Here is a 20975-nt window from a genome sequence, read left to right as displayed (position 1 = left end):
TGCTGACTATTTCAAGACAAAGGTGGATTCCATTCGGCAAGACATACCCTCTGTATCTTCCTCAAATTCTACACCTCTTCCTAACTCTCCCCCAGCCTTCCGCAACTCTTGCCACTGTCACAAAGGAGGATGTGTCGCTACTGATCGCCTCGTCAACCTCCACCATTTAACCTCCCAAACCCATTCCCTCCCATCTCCTCAAACATCTTGCTCCTAGTCTAAACCCCACGCTCACACATTTTCAACTCCTCCCTCTACTCTGGTTTCTTTCCCTCCTCCTGCAAACACGCAAGTTATACCATTACTCAAAAACCGGGAGCTGGACCCTACCTGTCTCTCTCCTGCCTTTTGCCTCTTAACTCCTTGAATGCCTTGTATTATCTCACTTGCTCTATTTTCTCAACTTTAGTTTTGAAAGAACTTAAACTTGTGGTGGCTGTGAGAGTCTCCGGTAGATTGTTATAGTTTTGGGGTGCACGGTAAGAGAAGGAGGAGCGGACGGATACTTTGCTGAACCTTGAGACTAACACCTCTCACACTGCCCCACACCTCTGGAATGCCCTTCCCCTCAACATCCAACTGGTACCCTCTCTATCCACCTTTAACACCCATCTTAAAACACACCTCTTCAATAAGGCATATGGGTAGCTCCTTGGCGGATACTATACACCTCATATAGACCTCGGCCCCTTGCAGACGCACTTACCAGAACATCTTCCTACTGTCTCTACGTTCTTCTTAACACTTAGACTAAGTTCTTTGGAGCAAGGACATCTTTTACTTGTGTGAAGCGCTTATTCCCACAGTTTTATATTATGTCACATGTATTACTGCTGTGAAGTGCAATGTACATACTGTAGATAGCGCTATATAAAGATATACATACATTTCAAGTCAAAAGAAACAGTACCTTGTTTTTCATTTGTTGTTGACTCTTCTTCATCTAAATGCTCAAAAGCAGTGACAAAATCATCCTCAATTGAAGAAACAGACTGATTGGTATCATCATCCTCATTATGAGATGTCTTTCTATTAATTTTCTTCAAGCAGTGCTGCTCCATGGAATACCTTACACCCGTTGTGTATTTGCTCAGCAGGACAAATAACGAATCACTTTTAAAGTGCGGGAGTGTTGCCAATGTCATCACACACACTGCACCAGGAAAAGGGTTCTTGGGGAAGAAAAGAAAAAAAAGAAGTCAAAAGCCATCAGAGTAACACAATCTAAACAGAAATAGTGATGTGGATCTGTTCACCTTCCAAGGTTTGTCTATCATCATGTAGGAAAATCTGTTTTTAGGTTTAGCACACTCTTTACAGGAAAAGAGAAACCTGATTCTTACACAGAATTTTGCAGGCTCAATCGAGTCTGTGCCCCATAGAGCTTACAATCTAAATAAAGGGATGTCTCTAAAGTTACAAGGAGCCGACACTGGGATTGAAATCAAGCTCCCGAGTCAATGCCTTACTCACCGAGCCACTCCTATAGTCCATAAATTAACGTTTCATAGCCGAAAATGGTGTCATATCCGCATATACTCGAAAGCCGTCATAGCTGCATATACCTGACAGGAAGACTGTTCCATGTACAAAAGGTGCATCTGAGGTGCTTGGGCATGTCAATAAAGACCTCCTGCCAGCCAATATAAAGATGCACAACCACCTTCCCTCATACACAAGTGTTTTAGAACCCAAGGGTTAGCTGGGAAAGAGAAATAGTACAGAACTAATTGGCATCAATGCCAAAACTCTGTGATACTGTACGAAGGAGCAAGACACACTTCCCAGATAATGGTGTACACGGGCCATAAAAAGTGTTCGGATTAAGGCCTGCAATACTTTTTATTCTATATTTTTTTATACTGATGATGATGATTTCAAATGTTGAATACAGTATGTAAGTGTGGTTTGTGCTTCCCTAAAAAGGTTTTTCTAAGTATTGCACCGATCATTATTATTTAGTCCACAACAGCTTGGTTATCTTCAGTTTTAACACAAATGAGTGACCTTAGACAAAATATGTACCAATGTTAAATAAGCACGATGGGATAGTAAACGGTGTTAATTCTATATGCTCAGATTTGTACCAATCTGATAAAGCCATATTGTCCAAGGACAGCCATTCCTGGTGCAGACAGATGTGTATAAAACACAACAATTTTACTAGGTTCTTTTTTTAAGATTTTACAAACAATTCTCCTTCAATCTCAAGACAAAAATAAATGTTCTAATAAAAGTTTCCTATTTATGAATATGATAAATTTACATACTATTGAAGAATAAGCCAGAGGGCATCAAGTGAAATCATCACAGCTCAATTACTTTAGGATATTATGGTTACAAGTACGTCTTTCAATATGAAAAGGTGCCAAATGTCCTGATTCACTCGCCATTACGGTTTGCACATATTCGTAAAGAAGCGCAAATAGGTCAGAACTAACTACAAAAAGCATAAAATGTTAATTTAAAATAAAACAGTTTTATAAGAGGTTACATTATTTCGAGCAGCCTTTTCCTCCATGTCCAATATACTGTAGTACTGGCTCACATAAACTGATCCTTCCACTGTGTGTGTGCGCGTCAGTCAGTGTGTGTGTGTCAGTGTGTGTGTCATGTATATATATGTGTGTATATATATGTATCTATGTATATATCTATATATATATATATATATATATATAGATATATACAGTATATTTCTAAATTGAGCTATTGATATCCACACATTCTCAAATTCATTAGTACTGTGTGATCTGTTATTTGGTCAATGCAGCATTCATTGTATGTACATTCTCATGTAAATGTTTATATTTACTTTGTTAGAAGATAGATAATGCTTATTGTGGCATTTATTTTAGAGACATATGATCTGCTGTTAGGTCTTTATAGCATGTATTGTATGGCCACTGCCGCTGGTCCCACCTCCAAGTACGTTTGTTCAATTAGTGCTTGATCAGACAGGGTACATGTAGAAGTGCAGGCGTGGGTGGGGGTTACGGACTCCTGTCAAAGCGAACCAGAGCGAAACGCGTTGAGTCCGACACTTGCCAAAGTAGGAGACAGAGCATGGGACCAGTGCTGAGGGAAGCACCATCGGGATACCGGAAGTGATGCGATCTAAAAGAACGCGACTCACCACACATACGGGAGTTACAACTGCTTTTTCATTTGTGCATACACTGCTTTTAAATATGAACCATGATGTAAGCCTTTAATTCAGGGGGGTATTATTTTATGCGAGTAAAATCATTTTATAAGGATATCTGCACTATTGCAATCTTTCTCTCCTTGAGGCCTGTTGGGGCAAGTGGCGTCCTACCCACGTTTGCATATGACTTACTTTATTCTCTGTTTGTATAGTAAGTATAATCTTCATAGATTCAAGTCACAAGAACTACACTGAATCCTGCACTATTGGCCTATGTTGTTTTTTCTCTCCTATGGTGACGCACCCCCCACTCCCCTGTTTTTTTGGATATCGCTTGTGGAGGCTATTGAGACATATCCTCTTCCATGGTTTACGAGTGGAGGATATATATATATATTTTATCACTTGTTGTATTATATGGTTCAGTTATTTTTGCACCAGAATTTTTTTTTACCGTTCACTTGATTGTTCACTTCATCAATAGTACTACTATAGTAATTATTGATCAGATTATTTGGAATATTCACTATTTTTCACCTTGATTATATTCTATTTAAGGTTTGATTAATATTATAATCCAGTGTTGAGCGTCACGCTCTATTATTTTGTTAAACTGAGCTAATGGCCTGCGGGACTTATGGGGTTTGGCGTCCATTTTGATTTCCTGATTCACCGTGAAAACTGAAAGGTAAGTATCTTGGAAACCAGGAGGGGTGGGGAAACAGGAAAGCCGTGGGGCTAGAGATGGCGCTGATTAGCTCTTTAGGACCTACCCACCTCCAGTTCAAATTCTGTAAAAAATTTAATAAAAAAAAGTAATAAAAGAATTCATTAGAGAAAAAAACTAAACAAAAAAGGTAGTAGGCCGGATTGCTGCTGCAAATGGCAACAGTTGTTCTCAGCACTTCTTAAATAAATGTACTCATCGCCAGCATCCAATCCAATTTGTTAAATGCACAATTCGAGGCAAAGCAATACACATTGTACATTAACATATGGTTGTCACTATTTCAATGAGAACATGGTTTTTAGGTCCAAGTAAGAAAAGCTGCTAGATCTTGAAATAATGATATAAACATGAATGAAGGTATTTACATACTTTTTTTTTTTTTTTTCCATAAAGTTTTTTATTAGGCATTGTTTCAACAGGTATGGCAAAAATACAGTGCAATTTACAGTACCTAATAATTTTAACATTTTTTGGGGAGTAGAGAAAGACAAACTAAGTTGTCGAGACGGGGGGATCGCCTTCCAGAGGTGAAGGCAGAGAGGGGAGGGGATAAGGGGGAGGGTAGGGGGGGAGGAGTAGAGTGGGTAAGGGGGATTTGCCTCCTGGCTGAGGGGGGTATGATTGATAAGTTCGTTAGAGTTTTATCTACTCAGAATTTTTCTGTCTTTGGGGGGAGGGAATTTTTGTTCCCTACCCTGTTGGGGCGGGGCGTCTGTCCCGGGTTAGAAGAAACCACGGGTCCCAAACTGAATCGTGCGCAGGGAGGTTTTGTCTAAGGACGGCAGTCAGCCGCTCCATGTGCATCACCTCGTTTATTCTCTTTTTGATCGATCCCAAGGCTGGCGCGGTCATTCTCCTCCAGGAGGCCGCTATCTCACATCTCGCCGCAGTGAGAATGAAGGATATTAATTTCCTAGTTGGCCGGACAATGTCGGACATCGGTCTGGCCAGAAGGAAGGTCAGTGGATCAATAGGTAGATCTAGGTCTGTGACCTCTTTCAGCAGAATTTGGACCTTGGTCCAGTACTTCACAATTTCTGGACATGTCCACCAGATGTGAACCATGTCCCCTCTATTGCCACAGCCTCTCCAACATTGGTCTGATGCCAGAGGGTAGATTTGGTTTAAACGTGCTGGGGTAAGATACCAGCCAAACAGAACTTTATATATATTTTCCTTTATTGTGGTACATAGGGAAGTTTCTGAGGCTGCCTGCCAGATTTCTTCCCAGATCTCTCTGTCTATAGGGATGTTCAGGTCTGAGGCCCATTTGAGCATATAATCGTGCTGGATTAAGACCTTTGGATTCTCCAAGGTCCGATAGATCTCAGATATGAGCCCTTTCTGATGGGTCTTGACCTTACAGAGATATTCGAATCTCGTGAGAGTGGGGTACTCTGGGAGTGGGCATATTTGACGGATAAAATGTCTGATTTGAAGGTATTTGAATGTGTCCAATTCTCTGATTTGATATTTGGCCCTTAAATCGTGATAGCTCAGGAGCTTCCCAAGGCTTAGGAGGTCTGCAATCGCCCCGATACCCCGTCGTTTGAGTTGGTCGAACAGACTAGATCCACAACCCGGGGGGAATTTCGGGTTGTTGGTAATAGGCGTCATACTTTAGTTGTACATTCAGTGAAGTAAAACCAAGCAATAATTGTGCTTTACGCAGAGAATACATTGTTGCAATAAATATCCACTTTAAAAAAAAAAACTTCTGCAAGACAGTTTTACAGTTTATTCTTACCTGTGATTCAGAAGCCTTTGTAATGGTCTTCCAATCTTTTAGAAAAATAACTTCATTATCATTTACACTGCAGAGGTGAAGTGATCTGATCAACTCAGGGAGATCCAAGTGTAAAGCAGCTAGATCCTACATGAAAGCAGATTATGCACAAAGCAGTCATTGCAATCTCTGATATTCTCATCTCAAAAGTAATACAAATGCAAGGTCTTATTTACTGACACAATTAATTTAATTCACAAGAAACATGAAAGTGGGATCCCTTGATCACGCAAACCATGTGCAATGACGTAATGAATTGCTCGATTTGTTTAAATGACCGTACAGTGGAGTATGGTAGGCAAGTTCTCGCGCAACAAATGTGTAATGTAATGTAACCATGTAAATGTCAATGTCTTCACTGCTTAAAGAGCCTAAAAGGAACACAAAAAGTTAATAGCATATACGAGTTTCACATAATAAAGAATACATCTGGGCATACTAAGCCATAATGGTTTAAAGTGCACTATTGCAATTGTAAGTAGTACTTTATACAGTATGGCTAAAACAAATACATTATTGCATGAGGGTCCTCTGGAAAACAGACTTTTTGGCCTGTGAAAAATGCAATTATCATAATGAACAACATTATAATGTAGAGACAAAACTTATTGTGATAACATACAAATCAGGTCCATCATACAGTATTCACTTTGTGTAGTACCCATTGTCACGGTAGGGGTAGCCGGCCTCACATAATAAAGGTGAAGCCCGGCTGGCTTCCCCTAAACCGTGTGTAACTGGTCGACTATGTAAACCCATAGGGCCGGTAAAGTGTATTGACTGTGACCCCTTCAAACCATGTTTCCCTAGCCGCCTATGTGAGCTCCTAAGCTGGGTCCAATTTGTGTATTTGGGCCACTTAAAGGGAAATAGCTGCAGAACAGGGGCTTCGGGAAAAGGAGTTTTAGGGTGGATGTTGGGGGGCAAAAAGGATTAAAATAGTTATAAAATGTCACTGAACGGAGCTACCGGTAGTACTGTAATTGTACCCACAAATCATGCTTGTTTTGCGGGTACGCAAGTGTAACGTGTCCCAGTCTTTTCCCTACTGTATGTAAAACATTGCCCCCCCAACCGGTTCTCGGACAAAGTTTCAGGACAAAGTTCTAGAAAACAAGTTTTAAAGCCCAAGTTCTCCTTTTGTATTAAAATGCATTGGAGTGGTTTGTAAAGCATTTCTACGGGCGGTAGACCCGGTAATTGAGTTAGCCGATCGCCTCTATAGAAATGCGGATTGTAACAAAAAATGGGAGCGACGAGTTGTCGGGCCATCTGGCAGGTGGGGAAGGGCAGGGGAACAGGTCTGTGAATGGTTAACCAGCGAGGGAGACCCTTTGTACTAGCAGACACTGTGGCGCCAGCCCAGCGAGCAGAATGAAGCTGGTCATGGGAAACCGTTGCCGAGACGAAGCTCGTCGATGCGGTTACCATTGGCCAGTTCGAAATTCCCACTTGCCAGCAAACTGAGCCTAAGCATGCCCCCTCTTTTGATTGGTTACAGGCAGGCAAGCCTCCAGCTCGTGACTGGCTCCTGTGGGAAAACCCGTCCCTGATTGGTCGCCAGTCCCTTTTCCATGTTAAACATAGGACACCGAGGTCTATGTAAGGGGACTGCTCGATCAGAGAACCAGACAATCTTGGGACTTGGTCGGTGAGGCTGTGGCGGGCTTTTTGAAAAGTGCGTTGCTCCGAAAGCAAAACACTCGGCACTGGAGGTGCCGCAGCAGCCCGGCCAAGCTGAGGATGGGGCCAAGTTCTGAGGAACGATCCTACTTGCTCCAGGCTTGGACCAAAGACACGACAACTAGCGGGTACTCGGCATTGAGGTGCTGGAGCAGCCTGGCCAAGCAGAGAATAAGTGCTGGAAGCAAGTTCTCGCGGCCAAGTTCTCAGACCAAGTTCTGAGAATTGGACGGAGCTCCAACTAGCGGGGAGAACACAATGGCTCTCCCGAAAAGAGTAGTATGTGTTTCCTGGACATGGAGCAGACAGGGTAAGCCTACTCAAGCAGGCGCCCTGCACCTAGTTGAGGCCAGTGTCTCCCCCCAGACGGTATGTATTTCCATTTTTATGTATTTCTGTGTGTCTGCGGGCTTCCCGATTAAACCTATTTATTCAACCTTTGTGCCGTCTGGTGGTAAATGTTCCCGGAAGGTAAAAGTGAACAAAAGTCCCTGGTCCCCTGTGACACACATTACCAATGTTCTCAAACACACCGCAATGACAAAAGAAAGTCACTAATAATTAATCGCTGACCCCAAGTATAGGCAAAATGGGCATTTGCCTATGACAGCAAAAGCTTGGAGATCGCATACATCCCAAGTGTCCCGGTTTGAGCGTGACAGCTCATTGTTACCCCCTCATCCCTTACTTCTATCAGCACGCCGATTCAGGAGTGGTGTCTGCAGCTGGCTGCTAGTGTATAGCAGGAATGAGGTGCATGGACATGTAATCTGAACACCAGAGGGATGCAGCTGAGTGGAGGCGGTAGGGACAGCCTGTGATCTGCTTTAGGAATGCCCCCACTTCTCTTAGCACCCTTCAGGCAGTCCCAACTCACCTGCCCTATTCATTTCCAGGACCCGATTACCCTGCACCCAACATCCTAGCCAGGACCCAATTACTCTGTCTCCCCCCCAGTACTCTATTACCCCAGGTTTCCCCACCCCCCACATCATAGCCAGAACTCTATTATTCTTTGTGTGTCCCCTTCATAGCAATAGCCTGGATCCCCAGCTCTGCTCATTTATAGCCAGTCCCCATTCCCCCCCCTTAATAATCAGTCCCTGGCTCCCCTTCCCCCCCACTTCATAGCCAGAGCCCTGCTTCCCTCCTTCATAGCCAGTCTCCTGTTTCCCCCCTTCATATAATCAGTCCCCGACTCTCCTGCTCCCCCTTCACCAGAGCTAGTCCCCAACTCCCCTGGCTCCTTTTATTGCCACTTCCCGACTCCCCTGGCCCCCTTTCATAGTCAGTACCTGACTACCCTGCGGTCGCACTGTGTATTTAGGGGCATGACTTTGCTCTTTGTGCTGTGATTGGAAGTAACCCCAAAGACCAAAGCACCCCCAATATGAATTGCACCAAGGATTTGAGGAATCTGAACCAGGGGCGTCAAAATTTAAATTTGCTTACACTACCAAAAAGCATTGAGCCTGCAGTGGAAGGGAATCTCCCAAGAGTGACCAGCAGTGTTTAGAATGCAGTGTAGAGAACAGTATGTCAACATTCTCAAGAAGCATGGTAAGCATTATATATACTGATGCTCAGTACCAATGGGAATATACAAGGTAATAAAAGTATAATGTATAAACATTTACAAAATTATTTCCATTGTATCCTACCTGAATATGTGCAGCTCCTGACTCTTCGGAAAGGCCTAGAAACATAATCTGCAAAACAATCATAGGAGATTTAACATAATGATATGACAGTGGAGATAATTTAGGCCACTCTGGTGAGTTATGGTGAAAAGCAATCATACAGTATTTGTTACATTACAGATGATCTTTTTACCTTATTTGGACAGCAAATAGCTCAAATGTGCCACAAAATCAAACAAGTTAAAAATGAGCATGGACATACTCCTAATGGTCTACTAAAGATTCATAAGGTAGCAATCTGGGATTTTTTATATTATCTTTTGCAGCAGAGATATTGTATAACACTATATTCACATTACCAACCTTACTCCCATCCTAATTTTATCTTCACAATTTATCAACGTCACCTGCTGGGGGAAACCCAGTGCAAAAATACACTCACATTTAGCAAAATAAAAAATAACATTCAATGGAATTCCTTTTAGGAGAGTGCTTTTCTAAACTTTTAACCCGAATTCCACTGGTAAATGAGGTTCCTGTAGCGGGATTTTACACTGGAACAACAATCAATTTATGAGTCAGGTGCCACCACCAACCAATGAAACTTGTGTAAAAATGTATTTACAGCCCTGAACTAAAAATGTATAGGGAGGATATGGCCTTAATTTTATCCATTAACATACTTAATCAAGAACAGGTACAGATTAGATTAATGGCCCTATAGAATAGAATGGCTCTGGACTATATTTTAGCATATGTGCCCTAGTTAAAGAGCAATGTTGTGTTTTTATTAAAGATCAAAGTGTTAAGATTGAACATGAGCTAGAGAAGATCGCAGAGATACAGGAGAGATTAAGGAAAGGCGGTGATGAGAGGTGGGTTCTGTTAGGAATTAGCAAATTGATTGGTTTCCTAGGAGCGAAACTGATGAATGGATTTGTCTGTGTGCTTGCAGTTCTGGTTGTTTTGTATGTCTGTGTCATGTGCAGTAAATCCATCTGCAAAGGTGTGTAACACCCTCTACCCAGGCCATGCCACTGATCACAGACGACACCACGGAAGATGCAATCTCAGAAGGAAAAGTCAGTCCCCCTCAATGGAATACAGATGAAGATGATGGCAGAAAGACCAACCTGGCTAATATGATAGCCAGCAGCTCTGAGTTTCCAGAACTATCAAAGTCATTCAAAATTTGGACCCTCCAGGCAAGCGCAACGTTTCTGGAGTTTTATCTGAATTATCCTTAAAAGACTATGTTTTTAAGACTAAAAAGAGAGGACTGTGAAGATTGAGATAATGTGTGTGGCTCAGGCTATATGAAGACAGACTATCACCTCCATTTTGGCCCAACCGCCATTTTGAGTGTTTGCTTGTATGTATGCTTATCTGTTTATTTGTGAATGATTGATATCCTGCAGAGTATCGCTCCTGGCTGTAACTCGCCCTTGTATAATTCCTACGAGTCACGAAATTGAAATTGCATTCGTAAGAGGTTTTTTCTGCCTTAGACATTTCTGCTGACCTTAGGTTCTGTTATCTGACAGATACAGTACACACAGAGGGCTAAACAGGGTTACTCCTTGTCAAGGGAGAGGGGGTTTGGCCCGGTATTAAAGGTGTTACACCCCATTTGGCCACCCCCTGCTCTCACTTGGGGAGCAAGGGGTTAACTGGACTGGGGTCCAGTAATATGTTTTTATCCTGCTTCAGAATCCTAATGTATATTCCCCTGTAAAAATGTATTGTTTCTGTTCCAGTGTTTGCACCAACACATACATTGGGATTGATGCGGGAGGCTTAAGGGGTTAATGAGCTGCAGTTTAGGAAAATACAAATATGTGTGGTGTCTTTTCAGAAATATCTGGGCTTCAAAAGGCTTGATTGAAGTTGGGTGTGACAAGTACAGAGGGGGTTTAGTGTACAGTATGTTAATACCTAATTGGCAAACCAAGGGTATATTGCTGGTAGAGACAGCTTGGACCCAGGTCTGGAGCATTATGTGTGAAATATAGCACCTGTGACAAATGTTCTCTACACACGAGGCCCAGCTTCAAAGGATTTCTTGACAAGGGGTTATGGGGGCCAGGGGTGCGGTTACACAAGGAGATATCAGAATGAGTGACCTTATTAAATATAAGAATATTATGAGATGTCCTCCGCTTAACGTGCTAAAAGCTAGATGTGTGTATTCGTGGGACCGATTTGCACATAATGATTACAGACATGATGTCTAGCAGGTACTAAGAGACAGATATTAATATCTCTCTTAATTTTAATATTACACGGTAATATTTAGTCTCATTGGGAGCGTCATGCGTGCCAGAATGTATTAATATGTCTCGCGTGCCAGTAAGTATTACTAAACTGAAGTTATGAAGTTATTTAGATAGGAAAAGCAGTTTTTAAACGTCCTTGGGTGGGAGTTTTACTCTGGGAAAGACTGTCAACCTCACCACTGATTTATGAGAGGGGCTGGGTTTAGGTTGTGTTCAATGGGAAATAATTGTATATAAACACGGCTCAGCCTATGACTATTGTCTTTGTGATTTTCAAGATTGCTGTATGAACTGCCAGTCCAGATTTGACTGTTTCATCATTCCATCTTAAGTAAGTGTCTATATTTTGTCTGTTATTTGTATATCTCGTGTGTTCACCTTTTTCAAGGAATAAATTATATTTTATCATATCTCAGCCGTGTTCAGTTCAACCCAGGTATTTTTTGGTGTAAATTATACCTTGTCATAAAGTTACCGTGACACTCCTTAAGTCAGAAGGTTAAGGGGCCCACATTATGGTGATATATAGGATAAGAATATAGCATGTGAAGCATATTTATGTATCAATAAGTATTTTTGTATGTCATCATATTGTTTTTTTATCTCTAAGCCAGCCCACTTAAGGGGCGTATTACTCATTTTGAAATGTATAAAAAATGTGATACCAAGCAATATGTTTTGAGAGGCATGAGTTCATTTTTGATTTCTCTCTCACTTGTACCTTGGTGCAGATAAACTCACGTTGATACTTTGAACCCTTGACTCATTGATATTATTTCTACTCTTTCACAATTTCGTAAACACCCGAGGAGCTGTTGCAAGGCCAAACGCGCGAGCTGTGAATTGGTAGTGTCGGTTGAAGACGCTGAACCGGAGGAATTGTGTACGCGGAAGAACAGGTACATCTAGGAATGCATCTTTGGAGGTCCACAGCTGCCAACAAAAATTCCTGTATGCAAGGTACTTGTGATTGACCTGACGGATTCCATCTTGAAAAGTATTATTTTGATCAATTTTTTCAGCAACTTGAGGTTGAGTGAGAAGATCTGGTGCGCACTCACATGCAAGTAGTTATATATATTAAAAATGAAAAAATACAATAGAGTACACAAAAAAAAAAAGGGAGAAGGGGGGAATCTGCGCTCATGATTGGCTGCAAGTTCTCTTAGGCTGCCCAGGTTAGTCAATGAAAGCCTTATCAGAGCGTGGGAATTTTCCTGCCAGCCAATCACCGATTTGCCGGTATTGTAAAGCCAGGAGGGCACATTTTCTCATGTTGCAAAGGGTCATGCGTCAACCTGGCACCTCTGCCTCTTTGCATACTGAGCCCCCCCATCCCCGCTGTCCAGGCTACACAGAGTCTGGGGTTGGACAAATGGTTGCCGGATCGCCTTGTGTTAGCCCAGAATATGGGTACTCAAGCAGAGCTGCAGTACCCCTCCTGTTCTAACACCTTGGCATCCCTGAGGCTTTCAAGTACGGACTCCGCACAGTTCATATACAGGTTATCTATCTATCTATCTATCTATATATATATATACACATATACACACACACACATTAAACTGTAACCATTTAATAGAATATATTGTGTCCTGTTTTCTGTGTGCTAAAAGGTATGAATTCCTATTCTGGTGTCAGGGATGGAGTGAGTGTATATATTCCCTACAGTCCCTAGTCTCATTCTTGGCACACATTAGAAATACATATAACTTTTAAAACTTTTGGACACTGTGATCATGCTCAGCTTTATAACTTAGCTGGAGCATCCCCTGAACTCCTACACTAGGTTCAGTGTACCTGGGTATCTCTGTGATATTGGGGAACCCCGCAACACAATATATCAGCGCCTGGATTAAAAAAAAACCCATATATCACCTAAGTGATCACTGACCCAATGACAGTCCAGCCCTTACTGTCCAAACATTACCCAAAAGGATCTTGATTGATGTCTCATGACATGTGGGGATAAAAGAAAGAAAATATCAAAGTGCAACACTAAAATACAAACATATACTAACAATATATAAAAAATAATAACATGGAAAACAGAATAGCTACAAATAAACTGGTGACATTGAATGAATATTGTTATATATTTTTTAAGGATTTTGTGTATTATAACAATATTCATTAAATGTCACCAGTTTAATTGTAGCTATTCTGTTTTCCATGTTATTATTTTTTATTTATTGTTAGTATATGTTTGTATTTTAGTGTTGCACTATGATATTTTCTTTCTTTTATCCCCAATGTCATGAGACATCAATCAAGATCCTTTTGGGTAATGTTTGGATCGTAATGGCTGGACTGTCATTGGGTCAGTGATCACTTAGGTGATTTATGTTTCTTATCTAGGCGCAGATATATTGTGTTGTACTATTGGTAGTGATCTGTATCGATCATATTGATCAGGCTGCCTCGTCCTTTTTTTAAGGTTTTTGTAATCACTTTTAATAATTCATTTTATTAAATATGTTTTAAGCATTAGCGCTTTTATTCACATTTTTCTTTTTCCACATTGGGGAACCCCGGTTACACTAGGGACTCTGTGTATCGCTGCAGACATAGTTTAACCCCTTCATACCCATTTACATTGTCTGGATGATGCTGCAGCAGGGATCCTGGTGGTAAGCCGCAATAATGCTTGAGTCAGAGTTTGGCGCAGTAATGTGTTTGGCTGTATCCGAGAATCTCACTCACTTAATTCCCCGATACAACTTTTGGGGTATCCCATAATTTTGGAACCCCGATACATAGCCACATTCTGTAAAGACTTTCTCCGACAACCCCACCCTGAAACTTACAGCCTAGAAATCTCCCGATTCCAGCACCCCAGTAAAGACAAAAGTCAAACAAATCTTTAATGTCGCAAATTAGCATACAATCTCAGTAATGTATTTTCGACATCTGGGTCCCAGAGCTGACACTCCAGGATCCCCACACACGGGTCAGGGGTAACCAGGTGGGCTTGACCTTTATTGATAAGCCCAGTTAACCCCTTCACCATCACACCTCCACACTCAAGTAGCAGGCCGTGTTACGATCGCCTTGTCCGGCGGTTTAACTGGTTGTCACATCTGGGTATGAGGCTGCTGGGACTGTCCTGGTGTGAAAGTCCATCTACATTTCCAAGCTCACTGCCTTTTTTGTGCTGGATGTAAAGTCAAATTCTTGCAGGGCAAGACTCTAACGAAGGCGCTTGCCATTTTCCCCAGACACTCTCGGTAACCAACTCAAGGGGTTGTGATCAGTAATCACTGTAAATGTTCGGCCATACAAATAGGGCTGCAGTTTCCTCAAAGCCCACACAACGGCCAAACATTTTTCAATTGTGGCATAAGCCACCTCCCTGGGCAGTAAATTTCTGCTCAGGTACACCACAGGATGCTCTCCCCTCCCCCCCACACCTTCCCCATGCCACCCCAATCAAGAAAAACCCAGCAACCTGGATGGACCATGGTCCACCGTCTGGCATGGTCACTTGCACCTAGCTGGTCCATATCAGGTCGGACCAGGGTAATAGTGGCACCGGAGTCAAGCAACCCAGGTGCAGAGGAGAAGCGGAGGTCGGGCAGGAACAGAGGTCGGGTGGGTGCGGAGTTGGGACGTGGCAGCAGAAGAGGAGCGGAGGTCGCTGGAGTGGAGGAGGAGCGGTGCAGAGGAGGTGGGGGGAGCGGAATAGGAGCGTATGTCCGGCAGTAGCGGAGGTCAGGTGGTTGCGGAGTTGGGGCGGGCAGGAGCACAGGTGGGACAGGCGGCAGCAGAAGTGGAGCAGAGGTCGGTAGAGTAGAGTGGAGGTGGGGGGAGCGAGCAGAAGAGGAGCGGAGGTCGGACGGAAGAGGAGCAGGCCGCTGAAGGTACCTCTGATGCTGCCAGAGGACCGCTGCTGCTTGTCCTAGATGTCGCCGCAACCCTGCAGGTAAGTGTCATGCCGGGTAGCCAGCCGGGTAGAACCATTGATTTTGGCCGGGTACCCGTTAACCGTTTTTTTTTAATTCACTACCCGGTACAACACTAGTCTAAATGCTCGATTTTACTTTGGAGCATGTGAGTTTGTATGGGCTCACTGCTCAGTTGTGTTTTTTTATTTATAAAGCTGGTCTGTACTATGTATACCTCTTCTCTCGTTATGATTTGGGGAGTTCCTGATGCATCAACCCACTACCCAGACCAAATTGTAGTTTGAAAAACGTTTGAATATCATCTCCACCACGAGAGTTTGCGCTTTGGAAGTTTTGCCGTGACCCCTGTAGTACTGCCTACCTTCCCACTACCTTACTGTAAATTGATTCTTATCTAGTAAAAATTAGGTCACAGACGGATCATTTCCTGTGCACTCAGTCGTAAGAACGAAACAATGTAAAAGTTAAAAAAAATCTAAAAAAAGGATAGTTTAGTTTCAAACCATTTTTTAAAACATATGAATAAAACATCTCTCTCATAATCACAATGTATCACCAAGCTGTCACAAAAGTGGAAACCACTTCTATATTATTAAAGAAAAAGCATTATAGTGATAAGTGTTGTTTCTGTTTGATCTTTGCTCTTTGCCGTTGTTACCTTCTCTTCTGGCTTAGATAATTTAACAAATGAGGGTCACGGTGGAGTCCACGGCTTTAACCCTATGGATGCCGGAGAGGCCACAGCACCAAAGTGTCACAGTCCCTCCGGCAAATGGCGATCACGTTTTAATGGTCGTTTTCTCATTTAAGATCAGATTAATTTTGCTGTAACAGAAATTACACTAACAAAAATTACTGAGTACTGTATATGTAACTTCTTTAAAGGGCTAGTTAATAAACAATGAAGGAGCAATCCCAAGACCTCGTTGGGGGGGGGGGGAGTAAATTGAACATCCTAAAAATATGCAAGAATAGAGGACAATAAAAGCAATTTTACTTTTTGGGGAATCCGCTGAGAGGAAAATTATATTTCTGGTCATTCCTTTTTAATGTTATTTGTCCAACACTTTTTCCATTCTGAAGTTGAATTCCAGAGATATCAGTTGCTAACAATCTGCCTTCCAGGAAAGCTAAAATGGCTATAGACTTGCACACTTGAGATAACCTGTATTGCAATTGTAACAGCTGGTGCCAATTAAATAAACTGGTGAAAAGTGTGCAAAAAAAAAATGAAGATATTGAAAAAAATTAAAAAGTTAAAGATCAGCACAACGAAGTATCAGATGTTATGACATCATATTTGTATTTGGGGGGGGGGGGGTTGCTACAGTATGTTATGTAATTTTTATGCCACTGTCTTTATTCTCTAGGTATAGTGCAATGCTGAATATGTTAAGTTAAATAAATGCTACAGAACAGTAGTGCCAGAAACTAGCTCACCACACCTCAGACTATGCCAATATGTGATGTTTGCGCATTCAATGTCTCCCCTTTTTAACCCAATCCATAAAAGTTGAACGTGACAATTTGGGGAAATGTCACCGTCTGAAGCTAGAATGACAGTACTTACACAACCAAAATATCAAGTGAACAGAGCTAACCTCAATAACATTTCCTTTTTTGCCTCCCTTCAGACACTCGCTGGCTGAGACGCTGCACAGTTCCTTCCTGCTCTGTAGCAAGGACTTCATAGTGTTGAGCACAACTTCACCGAAAGTCTGGTGGAGAAAAAATAAAAAAAAAATCAAATAAACAATTGTTCAGAGAATTAACCACATTTCCCTCTACATACATTAAATACACAAGAGAACCATTAAAATGTGAATGCATGCATCTTATACCTAGAATAATCATAGATCACTCCATTTGCAACAGATCTCAAAATACAGCAGTACTGCCATGGGGTACAGAGTTGTGTATATATTACAAAAACATGAACAGTTACATACAGGTGAGGACAGACATGCATAGATACACAATGAGGGCCCTGTTCGTGAGAGTTTACATTCTAGAGGGAATTAGGGACAATGGTGAAATAAGAAGGTAAGGTGGCTGCTCATTATAGGGTAAGGGGTGGTGTGTAAGGTTAGCTTATGGCCCAGTCTGTCAAGCCATTAAGATTTTGGGTAGTGTTCTGAGAATGTATGTATTGAAGGCCAAGTTGCTGCTTTGCAGATTGGCTCTGCGGATGCCTGCTGTGTCATAGCCCAGGAAGTTGTGATCGCTCTGGCAGAGTAAGCCTTCAAAGAGATTGGCAGTGCATTTCCTGATGCTTTATAAAGTCTGTATAATGAGGTTTCTTATCCATCAGGCTTGGCTGTGTTAGATGCTGGTTTTCCCTTTTATGGTCCATAAAAACGGCTTTTTATCAAGCTATAACGTCCTGGAACCAGATTCCATATTCTCTGTCTCCCTTTGCAGCTCATGGGATTCATTTCTCCCTAGTTCAGCTGCCTGTTTTTTTCCCTGTCCCAGCATCAAGCTGCATGTGAAAAGGCAACATTATTGTTACATGTTGTTTACACAGCCTGTGTTGGTTGCCTGCATCTCCTATTCTCCTAGCTGAGAGTGGGCTATTCCTACCCCCCTGTCCTTGCTGACAGTGAGTATAGTCTCACTTCCCTTCTAGTGTGACCCTTGCTCCTCACTTCCTTTTCACCCTGGACTCTGAGTGAGTAACTGCCTACTATTTACCCCAGCAAGGCCTTTTTGTTTTACACTGCTTTATCCTTCATACACTGCACTTCAGACAGAGAAGCACTCTCTACCTACACTACATCTGCAAGTCCCTTTCTTCCTGTGATTTTTCCTCAATAAAACTATGAAAGACAAAAGGACTTGTGCTTTGGAAGAGGGAAGGCATGAGTTAAGCTTACTGGAACTATTCATACATCATTCGTGACCCTGGTTCCAGGAAAAATAACAAGTAGTGCGGTAGCTGAAAAAATACCAACAAAATTTTTTGTCATTAACTGCTATTCACTAAACTCCGATATTCATATCGTACTATAAAAACTTGCATTCTTTTCTCGCAACCCAATCGGTGGTGATATCCGAATCACGATGTGCAAATCAAGGAGTTTCTTTTATTTTTACTGCATAGGACTGATACCGGGGGTCTCTGGAGCAGACCTGCATATTTATTTCAGCTCTGGAGGCCCCCAGATTCAATCTTATGTAATAAAAATAAAATTACAGACAGTTTACTAACCGCTAAAGGTAATGAAAGGGTTAAATAGCAGGCACTGCTATGTTGTTGGTACATGGGGTGGGTGGAGCTTGTAGTTGCCCCAGGGTGGGTGTTTAGGCCTTACGGGTGGGTGAACTTCTTTGCATCGGCCATTGAGGAGCATTGCGTCGTGCGTCAAGAGATGGTGCCAGAGTAGGATTCAGAGGGTGAATACAGCAAAGGTAGGAAACACATTGATTGTATTTAGTGTATTTTTTTTTAGGTAGCCCATTGACTGACTTGCACACTTAAGATAACCTGTATTGCGATTGTAACAGCTGGTGCCAATTAAATAATAAACTGGTGAAAACTGCAAAAAAATGAAGATATTGAAAAAAATTAAAAAGTTAGTTAAAGATCAGCACAACGAAGTATCAGATGTTATGACTTCATATTTGTATTTGGGGAGTTGCTACAGTATGTTATGTAATTTTTATGCCACTGTCTTTATTCTCTAGGTATAGTGCAATGCTGAATACGTTAAGTTAAATAAATATTACAGAAGAACAGTAGTGCCAGAGACTTGCTCACCACACATCAGACTATGCCAATATATGCCCATATTGGGTGCATGGTTTACCATCACAGGATAGTGCTCCTAGTTCGTCCCCTCTTCCGGTTGTTGTTATTGCCATGAGAAATACAGCTTTGCATGTGCAACCATCTGATTGGTACAGAATGGAGAGGTTTGAAAGGGTGTGTCCATAGTGCCTGTACACTGACGACACACTTTATTCGAGCTCGGCTAGTCCCACGAATTCGGGTATACCCGGGTGTATTGAGGTTTGTGACTGTTTTCTGCCCGAGTGCATTGAGTTATTTTCCAGGCCTGGATTGAAGCATTTTATTCCCGCTGGCTGCAATACTGCACAGTATATATATATATACTGCATTACAATTCATGAATTTATGCCATCTGGTAGACACGCGAAGCATTGCAGCCTATTAAATCCTAATCATTATCATTTAACAGATCAGCCGCCCATCAGCCAGGCATGAACCCAGGCTGGGAAGGCAAATGCAACGGGGCTTGTCAGAGGTGAGGAGCGGCGCATTCCAGGTATCTGCCAGGTACATACCGGGTATTTGCTCGAATAAAGTGTGTCGGTGCAGTAGCACTAGATTTAAATCCCATGTTGGGATTGGATCTATGATCCTACAGTAGTTCTTATTTTTCCCATTGCCTTTAAGAACTGCTGTAAAAACTTTTGTTTGCAATCCGGTCCTGAAAGAAGACGCCAAGTACGGCCACTTGGACTTTAAGGAATTAGTGACAGAGACCCTTCTTGAAACCCTCCTGAAGGAAATGCAAGATGTCCAGGAATCGACACCAATTGTATGTATGCTGACGTTACTGTTGGCGCACCAGGTTCTGAAGATTGACCATATTCTATAATACAACAAAAAGAAAGGTGCTGGAAAAAGCGCTTAAGCTTAGTAAACAATAAAACAATACTGTGAAATGTACTCTAATAATTCAAGAGTGCAAAGTAAACTCCTATAAATGAGCCACAGCTGCCGGGAAACACTAACCGAACCAAATCAGAGAAAACAATGCAGAAAACAAATGTCCATATGCACTAATAAGTAGGTGGCATCTATAAGGACTAGATGCCACATACTTACTAGTGCATTTGGACATTTGCTTGGACTATATCTTTAAGGTGCCGGTTTGTATCCGTTTTCTGCATATTCTATAATAGGAGACAAACGAAAATGCACCCGCTCAACCTAATATGACCAAGGCGGTCAGAGAAACAGGTGCAATAGGGCAAGGAGATAATTGTCAAACACACAGAACACTGTATGGAGCAAAGACACTGTACATACAGATAAGGCCCTAAATGATGCACTCAAGGTCTGGGGGAGAGAGAGTGTCCTACTAAATTTGCAGTACACAGGAGGGAGTCTGGACCAAGTAGTAAGGTAAATTGTGTTTATTAAAATACTTTATTAAAGAAATACTATTAAAATGAGATGGTGACAGAATGTAGTGAGTAAAGGAAACTGAAAGTATTATGGTGCTGATGCCCCGTAGGGGTCTCTGTTTGGCAGATTGCCAAATGTAGTCCAAGTGTGACTAAAACATCAGCACAGTGAAAAACCAGAAGCACAGATTCCCAATGCCTAATATAACTTGGCTAATTGGGCTGCTTCTGGTAAATGACGTCACTGGATCGCTTAAAGATCACAGCACTCACAATAAGCACTAGTGTGTAATTGATTGTATGGCACCTAACATGTAAAGCCTCTCATCAGTGTATAGTCTACTGTAAAAGTGATAACGAATGAGGGCAACAATGTGGTGTGGTGAACAACAGTGTAAGGTGATTATAAGCTCATACACTGACTAAATAACACACAGGTGCATGCTTGCAGTGTTTGCCACTCTGGTAAGTGGACAAACACTTGAATGTGTAGCTAAATAAGCCGAATGGGAGAACCCCGCATAAACTGACCCTGAGCGTCAGTAACTACACACAGGGACAGGAGATGAAAGAAGGGGAGATCCCTACACACCAATATATACTGACCCTGCGGGTGGATATCAGTGCAGCAGGATCGTGTACTCCCCCAA

General features: G+C 42.1%; 1 protein-coding gene across 6 annotated transcripts in view; it reads right to left on the bottom strand.

Moving 5' to 3' along the window:
* Positions 1-20975, bottom strand: part of AKAP11 (A-kinase anchoring protein 11) — a 59269-nt gene that overhangs the window by 21476 nt on the left and 16818 nt on the right. For 5 of the 6 annotated variants that reach the window (XM_075591077.1, XM_075591075.1, XM_075591078.1 and 2 more), the window contains 4 exons: positions 16770-16886; positions 9009-9056; positions 5626-5751; positions 911-1172 (listed from right to left, as the gene is read on the bottom strand). In XM_075591077.1, coding sequence (XP_075447192.1) covers positions 911-1172; positions 5626-5751; positions 9009-9056; positions 16770-16886 — 553 coding nt within the window. Of the gene's footprint in view, positions 1-910; positions 1173-5625; positions 5752-9008; positions 9057-16769; positions 16887-18977; positions 19188-20975 lie in introns of those variants that run through there. The other variant, XM_075591079.1, reaches the window with a different exon arrangement.

The sequence above is a fragment of the Ascaphus truei genome, chromosome 3 (assembly GCF_040206685.1).
Source record: "Ascaphus truei isolate aAscTru1 chromosome 3, aAscTru1.hap1, whole genome shotgun sequence".
In the NCBI taxonomy this organism is placed as follows: domain Eukaryota; kingdom Metazoa; phylum Chordata; class Amphibia; order Anura; family Ascaphidae; genus Ascaphus; species Ascaphus truei.
This window is presented reverse-complemented; position numbering and strand designations above follow the sequence as displayed.